The sequence below is a fragment of the Chiloscyllium plagiosum genome, chromosome 34, assembly GCF_004010195.1.
Source record: "Chiloscyllium plagiosum isolate BGI_BamShark_2017 chromosome 34, ASM401019v2, whole genome shotgun sequence".
Taxonomy (NCBI): domain Eukaryota; kingdom Metazoa; phylum Chordata; class Chondrichthyes; order Orectolobiformes; family Hemiscylliidae; genus Chiloscyllium; species Chiloscyllium plagiosum.
In genome coordinates, this window is record NC_057743.1 from 8,064,439 (window position 1) to 8,073,353 (window position 8,915).

General features: G+C 38.0%; 1 protein-coding gene across 4 annotated transcripts in view; it reads right to left on the bottom strand.

Annotated features, from left to right (window-relative positions):
* Nucleotides 1–1,054: 1,054 nt before the first annotated feature.
* kif17 (kinesin family member 17) overlaps nucleotides 1,055–8,915 on the bottom strand; it is a 92,270-nt gene continuing 84,409 nt past the window's right edge. For 3 of the 4 annotated variants that reach the window (XM_043675541.1, XM_043675542.1, XM_043675545.1), the window contains 2 exons: nucleotides 5,530–5,647; nucleotides 1,055–4,105 (listed from right to left, as the gene is read on the bottom strand). In XM_043675541.1, coding sequence (XP_043531476.1) covers nucleotides 3,897–4,105; nucleotides 5,530–5,647 — 327 coding nt within the window. In that variant the 3' untranslated portion in view covers nucleotides 1,055–3,896. The remainder of the gene's footprint in view (nucleotides 4,106–5,529; nucleotides 5,648–8,915) is intronic. The other variant, XR_006309255.1, reaches the window with a different exon arrangement.

Below are 8,915 nucleotides of genomic sequence, written 5' to 3' on the forward strand. Positions count from 1 at the left end.
ATGATGCCAGTGATAAGCTGAAGTTCCACATTGCTAAATCTAGATTGACCAAACTCATTTAAGCTTGTCATATGATTATGGCAACAAATTAAACCACGGTTAGGCCACACTGGAAAATGAAATCATGTAGCTCAAAGTAAGCCATCATTTGATATCAAGGCCTCCATCTAACAAGACTTTCAAACTTGAAAATGGCATCTAAACCTGTGGGAAAGTTAAATGTGTTGATTGGTGAGAATTTGAAGTCAAACTGCAAGTGGAAAACACTGATTTTAAGTGAATAGTGGGTATCGCTAAAGAGTGAATGATTCCACCACTGAGTTTTCACATATTTACTGCTTTTCCACGTTTTCATTTGGGATTTTCATTTTTTCAGAAAGTATGTCTGCAGGCAAATCTGGTTACATAGGATACTTCCCCAGTTATCTCAAAGCTTTGCTCAATACAAATTTATGAATAGATCCCCTGTTATTTGATTTGCTACGATTTCACTGTATTTACCTTTGCTGTCATGAAGGTGGTGGGTTATGCTAAGGTTTACAGTCTTATTTGCTCAAATAGTCATTGTCCATACTGTACCTAAGTCTAGACGCCACAGCCAATATTTTCATGCAAGTCTACACTTGGAAATTTAGTTATAGGCGGTCATAGGAAAAAGACAGAAGGAGAAGCCCTGCTTGATTCTGCTTTTTGTTCCCCCTGCTTTGAATCCTCAGAGATTGAGATTAGTTAACTTGTCTCTGACCTGACCTTTCAAGCTGTGTGGTCCAATCTCACAGTTGGTCCATTTAAATACAGAACTAAGAGGGAGACTGGATTAGATTTGTTCAGATAATTAAGTCCACAGTGACAACTTTCATCAAAATGTATTTTTAATTGCAAAAGGAGTTAGAAAAACTCAAATTTTTTTCTTAACTTTATTGAGAATGTGTACAGATACAAGCTTAAAATGTTATAAACAAACAAATAATTTAGTTTAAGTAACATAATACATAAATTAATTCTTCTGTGACTACATAGTTTAAAGATATATGAATAAGAACAATTATGCCCATTTCCTCCTAATCTCATTTTAATTTACCATTAAAAGTGACTGTAATCAAATTCCAATATAACAAAATATTACTCATATGTCATTATTTTTAAAAAATGTCAGTCTGAGTTGAAGTATTGTTAGTCAAAATGATAAAAGCCTAAAACTAACACAACTTTTGTGTACTTCCAATGGTGGGTCATAATAATGTTTGACTGCATTTCTTTCTTTGTTTAGTTTATTCTGAGTTGGACATGCACATGTACATTTAATTCCAACACCTGCCACAATTACTTTTCTCCTTCCTTACCTCATGGCTCCAACTCATGGTTAGAGGACAGTGAGAAAAGTGCCAGCACCTTCCAGAACTTGCCCAAGTGGCAAGTGTAAAGGTTGTACAGCCTTTTGTTATTCCCATTCAATTTCTGCACATGTGCACTTTGCAACAAGGATTAGTGGGAACAACCACCTAGCTGATTTCATCTTCCTCTTCTTTACCTGGAGGGTTGTGGCCAGATGTAACAGCCTAAATAAACTGAGACTAGCTAATTTAGCACAGACTAGGGAGCTTCCCTGGGAACCCAATATCACTGCAGGATTTCCTATTAACCGGAGAAGCTTCATTACCAATTGGATGTCTAAATGGTCTCATCAAATTTTACAAATAAGTTGAGGTAGGAATACAAGCTGGGTGGTGTTTTTGTTCCACCTGAGCTTGAGGTGTTGAAATTATAATAATTTCAAATCCAGTACTATCTGGAGCCAGGCTCTTCAGTGTGACTATCCTCTCTGGTTTTGTGTACAGTCCATCGGTGTCATTCTTTAAGCAACAGCAGGATTTTTGACTGTGGGGGATCATCATGGTCAAGCCCAATCCATTTTTTCCAACTGAGATCCATAACAAAGAATTCTGCCAAGGTTAATTAGATAACAATCAATTTATTCATTCCATGTACCCTCCTGCCTTACCTTAAACATGGATAATAAAATTAATACTATATTATCTTTATTACAACTCTGCTGAGATACAATAATTCAGGACAAGAATTAAACTTTGGACCCTATGATAGGTACAGTTTGTTGTTATGTTTACTAACAAAATCATTTGAAGATTTATAAGAATACTCATCAAAGTTAAAGAACAGCAATAGTTAACTGGTTACTTGTGAATTCTGAGCACTTGGCTCAGTTTAGCCATCACAGACAATGTAAGAATACAATGACAATAATTTATAAAATGTATGATATTTATAACATTACTGTGGCAGCCATTTATGTGTAACATTACAAATGACAGCAAATACATAGCCTGACCTCCTGCTCCTGCTCCCAGAGTGAACTCATAATACCCAGCCTGGACATGTTTTTAAAAAGTGGACCAGTTGGAATGACTGTTTTTGAGATTGGTAAACAACATCACCAGGAGCATCTTAATAAGAGGAACTTGTGTGAATGGAGCTGCTTACAATGAAGTAACAGCTTGAGGACACCTGGAGGGAGGCCAAACAATTTGCCTGATATAGGGCAGTACATTATCAAGGTTAACAACAATAAAACAGAAAGGGCAATAGACCGGAAAGTAAAAAGAAAATGGTGAATAGCAATGCAAGATGAAACTGCGGGAGCTCATGAGAATGAGTGAGCTTGAATGGGATACTATAACGAGTCTCAATTTCAATAAAGTTAGAATGTAGAGAGGAGAAAAAGTTAAGAAATGGAGTGCAAAATTATAAGAGTACTTCTAGCATTATAATGGAATCTCAAACTTAGGTGAAAAAAGAAAACTGTTAGACCTCTATCTCCATCCCTGTATATTTCTAGAGTTTGTGGCTAGAGGTGAGAAAGCATTAGTCATATCCACACCCTTTCTGTTATCCATTTCCTTCCTTTGTCCATACACTAACTTTGTCCATGTGTGAAATGTCCGAAATATTGGCACGTGATGAGAAACAGAATTGTAAGTCATTATTGTATCAGAAGACAATATTTTTCTTGTATCTTGTTAGAAAACTTTAACAGATGTTAGGATGTTAGAAATATATTCTAAGGACCTTCCCTTGATATTGCAATAATGTTAAAAATATTGGATATTCTTGAGCATGAAACAGAATTGCTGAGGAGAGAAGCAATGTTAAGCATGAAAGAAGCCAAACTTCTTGAAAGCTGCAATAGGAAAGGACAAGGTTTGCTTTAGAAGAGATAGAGAAGCTCAGAAGATCAACATGTAAAGACATTTTTTGGAGAGGTAAAGGTGGCAGCTCTTGATCAGACTCAAGCAACATAATAAACTTTCGCTGATCAGAAAGAAACGAAAACGTAGCTGTACATCCAGAACTGGTTCATTGTCAGATTGGCTAATTTGAAGGAATTTAGTAAACAAAATCAGAAATGTTTTGGAAAATTAATTTGTAGGGATGGATGATGAATAAATTGAATGAAATAAAAAGAAGAGTGGAAAAGAGAACAGCAGCAAGCTCTTGGAAAGATTTAGTGAAATTTAAAATACATGAACTGTGCTATTGTTAAGATGAAATGTGTTGTGTGGAACTTTGACTTTTGTAATTTCACTTTATATATATTCAAATTCCCAAAACAACAGCATTCGATGGCATAGTAGTATGATTTATTAGACCAATACAGGTCTCAATCAGTTTCCTGCATCATTATGATTTCTCAATTGCAGACATATAGGGAGGTGTCAAATGGGAATAAAGCGCTATATTACATAGACAGCCTTTCGGACAGTAGCTCTATTACTATCCCAAACACCTCTAAGTAGCTGGTGATAGAGCAGCATTAGCAGGACGGGAAGGGAAAAATACAACAAATGTCTTTAAAAACAATTTATTGCAACAGTTCCAAATCAGGCAATGTCCATGAAAGAACTGCTTTTGCTTTTCTTGCGTTTGGTTTTGGCTGAGGGCACACGAAGTTCCAAAGATTCCAAGCGAAATGGCCTTGGCGTGGGCATTTCAGGAGGCTGGGTTGGAGACACTGTGTTCAAGTTGGAGACAGCATGGGAAGAAGATCCATTGTTAAGAGATACATTATGTACAGATGTGGAGTTGTGCACTGTTACAGGAGAGAACAAAAAATACAAAATAGGGTCATTTGCACAATGCCACACCATTCTTCATGAGCTATTTACACAGATCAGTTTAACCAAATTCAACTTCAAAGGTTGCTCATTAAAGGGATTTCCAATTTGAGTTAAACTAAGGAACAATTTAAATCTGATTTGTTTATACCATTGATGAATATTGATCAGTATGGACTAGGCCTAATACAAAAACTGTTTTTAATTAATTGGCTAACTCAAAACTGTAATTTTATTCTTAAAAATCGCCAGAAAGGATATGTGCTCCCTTGTCCTGGAGAAATTGATATTTCTTTGCTTATCCAAAAGTCTGCATGAACAAACTGGATTTTAAAACCAAGTCATCAAACTGATATAGATTTAGTTATTAATCATTGTTGCTTTTCTGCTTCGGATTCCTCATAGACGAGCAGTACTTATGAATAGCAGTAACTGTGGCAGGTACTCTGAATATACGTTGAGAAGATTTTACCATTAAATGTCTTAAGATAGGAATGCAAAAACAGGAAGACTGGTGGGAGAGACGAACCTGTAGATCTAAAAGATCATGTGGAGAGATTGATAATGTATTGGAATTTTGTTGAGGAAACAATTATGGATATAACAGTCTGAACGGAGTCAGGATGGTATGGGTTCCACCTCCCAAGCTATGCTTTCCCTCAGTAGGTCATGCACTTGGGATCCTATATATTGAAAGATTAATCCTAAACTTTGTGCTGGCTTCCTGGACCCTGGGATCCTCTCCTCAGAGTTTCATTCTACCATTCCCAGATCTTGTGATCTTTTTCAATCCTCCTTGATTCCGTTTCTTCTTCAATTGTTCCCAGGACATGTCAGCTTCTTCCAGTGACTCCCGATTTCAGGATCATTTCCCCAGTGATCTTAAGACCCAACACTTTGAAGTATTCCTGAATCCATTTGCTAGACCCTTGCATTCACTCAAAACACATCTGGACCTCATATCCCATTGCTTGTTTAACTGACAGAACCAAGGCCTCCTTCCAGGCTTCCCGGTATGATGGTATATTAATACCCATGGTCATATTACTTAGCACAATTCTAAGCCAAGAATTGGCCCAATTCTATAATACAGGTTATTAAGTGCTACAATTTATTTCAGTACTTTGATTGGATAGTTGTTCACACAGCATGCTTTGTAAAAGCAATGTGCTGAGATTTACTACTGGACTAAAAGGTCAAATAGCCCAAAGACTTACTTAATGGCATTTTGGACAAATATCCTCCGTAATAATAAAAGGTATCCTCACCAAGGTACTTTCTAAGCTGGCACAATGCATCTGAGTTTTGATATTTCTTCTTGGAAAGAATATTGTTTGAACTAGTTCCCAATGGTATGTTTAGTATTACTGTTTTCATCATGGATTGTGAAAATACTTACAGAGACTTCGTGCAGGGTCTGTATTCAGGATCTGACTAGCACGCTTTGACCTGAAATAGTTGTTGGCAATATTTTCACTATCACTGCGGTTCAGCATTTGCCTGTAACGGTCTTCTTCCTATAAGTCAGTAATGATATTTGAAAACATATTTCATCCTTAACACATCAAAAACGGTGCATTGGAATAATTGAGTTTAAAAATTGTTAATCAAGATTCAGCTACCCATTTGGAACATGACAGATAATTTTTTTGAGTTGCAGCCAGCACTGAAAAAGTTGCCTTTGATGATAAAAACATATAATTTGCTGGTTTGCTATTCAGTCTTTTAGATTAGTTTGACTTAAGTTCAAAACTGTCAGCCCTGTAAACAGTATCTAATAAACATAAACTTATCTTTGTACCACAGAGACCTTTTACAGTAAACTGTAGTTCCAATCTCTAAGGAAAGGTTTAGAGGGATATGGGCCAAGTGCTGGCAAATGGGACTAGATTAGGTTAGGATATCTGGTCGGCATGGACAAGTTGGACCAAAGGGTCTGTTTCTATGTTGTACATCTCTATGACTCTAGGTTTCCTTGTGCTAAGTAATGGAGCATCAACAAAATTAAACTCTGATACTATTTAACAGGCTAAACATGAGTTTTAAAAATTATTTACGTCAATAGTGAATAAGAATCGTTGAATCCCTACAGTGTGGAAACAGGCCATTTGGCCCAACAGATCTACACCAATCCACCAAAGAGTATCCCACCCAGACACATTCCCCATTAATCTATATTTACCCCTAACTAAAGCACCTGAACTTAATGGACAATTTAGCATGGCCAATTCACCTAACTTGCACACATTTGGATTGTGGGAGGAAACTAGAGCACATGTAGACATGGGGAAAATGTGCAAACTAACAGTCGCCTGAGGCTGAAATCAAACCCGGGTCCCTAGTGCTGTGAGGCAACAGTGCTAACTACTGAGCCACTGTGCTGCATTGAATTGTCTAGTAACCAATGGAACCTGGTTTTGCTCAGAATGATAATTACAGTAAATGCCATATTCACCAGACTCAAAATCTTGATATTTTCAAGTGTTACATCTCAGCCAGTGCTGTTGTTCAGGATCAGTAGTGCAACATGCCTCTAGATTAATTTCTCACTATACTTTATCTTCTTACAATTTATGGACATCCATTCACACTGTTTCAGAGTCACATTTAAGCAGTCAATATATTTACTTTGCTGATGACCACCTCCAAATCATAAATACACCAGAAATCACCTTCTTCAGGTGTTGTTCATCAGACATTTGTACCAGAAGACTGATCTTTCATAACTGTACCTCCATGACCAATGCAGCTGTACTAGGCATGTCTGCTATCATAAAAAGATTAAGTTTCGGGATTCTTTTAATGTGACCTCGCCATTTTTGTAAATTGCTCACTCATGGGATGCAATCAATATGGCTGAAGGTATGCCCACTGTGATGATGAAGGTGGTATATTTCTACGTTAAGGTGGTGAATGAATTGGAAGTGAACTTTGAAATGGTGTGTTCCTATGTAGATTAGGTGAAAGTGATTCATGTAATTAACCCTAATGGTACTTTACTGTAGGATAAAACAGCAAATTGCTGTATTGAAGAAATTTAATTCATATAACTCTTGAACCACAACATCCACAGTGCAGAAAAACCTTACTAGATTTGACCAATTTTCTGATCATTACAGAAAGAAGGAAGCAGGTTTATAAAACATTTTTAATCATTTCAGGGCACCTCAGAACATAATACAGCCAACTAAGTATTTCTGAAGTCAAGTAATCATCTTAACTGCACACAGGAGCTTGAAATCCACTAACTTAGAGGTGTGTTTGATATCCTATGTATTTGGCAATAAAATGCCAATGAGATGAATTTCTGAATAGCCAGGGGCTTCCAAAACAGTGGAGCATGCACTGCTCAGTCCTTACACTCTGCAATATTTTATTCATCATTTTTAAAATCTATTTTTCTGTAATTTCTTAAAGTATTTTCCAGACAGAATGTTCAATTTCTTAAAACATCTTATTGAATAATCATTGCACAAAAATACATTTCATTTATTCATTTACAAGAATGTGGACAACACTGGCAAACCACCTTTTTGTGGTCTAACCCTAATTAACCTTGAGAAAGTTATGATGAGCCACCTTCTTGAACCACTGTAGTAAATGTTGTGAATGCATTCCCCCATTGCTATCATGGAGGGAATCCAAAGATTTTGACACAGCGAAGATGAAGGAACGATGATATATTTCCACATCAGAATCGTGTATAAATTGTAGGAAAAGCTGGAGGTGGTGGTGTTCTCATGCGTCTGTTGCCCTACTCTTCTAAGTAATAGAGCTCACCAGTTAAGGAAATGCTGTCAAAGGCAACTTGGCAAATTACTGCCATGCATCTTGCCACACACTGCTGTCACAGTACACCAAAAATATTTATACAGCTGGTCCAGTTAAGTCTCCAGCTAATGGTGACCTTCAGATTGATGATAGAAGGTAATTCAGCGATGGTAATGTTCTTTTATGTCAAGGGAGGTGGTTTTAGTTAAAGCCTCTATAGTCAAAATCTTACTTGCCACACATCAGCCCAAGCCTGAATACAATTCAGCCTGCTCCTCAGAATAGACTGTGTTCAAAACTTAATACCTCTGCTTCAGTATTATGAATGTTCGAGTAACTTGTCAGTTGAGTTTAACAATGTATTTCTGGCATTTCATGGAACATAGAACATAGAACAATACAGAGCAGAACAGGCCCTTTGGCCCTCGATGTTGGGCCGACCTGTGAACTATTCTCAGCTCGTCCCCCTACACTATCCCACCATCATCCATGTGCTTATCCAAGGATTGTTTAAATCTCCCTAATGTGGCTGAGTTGACTACATTAGCAGGTATGAGCTGAAAATGTGTTGCTGGAAAAGTCAGCAGGTCAGGCAGCATCCAAGGAGCAGGAGAATCAACATTTCGGGCATGAGCCCTTCTTCAGAAAGAGGAAAGTGTGTCCAGCAGGCTAAGATTAAAGGGAGGAGGGACTTGGGGGAGGGGCGTTGGAAATGCGATAGGTGGAAGGAGGTCAAGGTGAGGGTGATAGGCCGGAATGGGGGTGGGGGCGGAGAGGTCAGGAAGAAGATTGCAGGTTAGGAAGGCGGTGCTGAGTTCGAGGGTTGGGACTAAGACAAGGTCGGGGGAGGTGAAAGGAGGAAACTGGAGAAATCTGAGTTCATCCCTGTGGTTGGAGGGTTCCCAGGCGGAAGATGAGGCGCTCTTCCTCCAGCCGTCGTGTTGCTATGGTCTGGCGATGGACGAGTCCAAGGACCTGCATGTCCTTGGTGGAGTGGGAGGGAGAGTTGAAGTG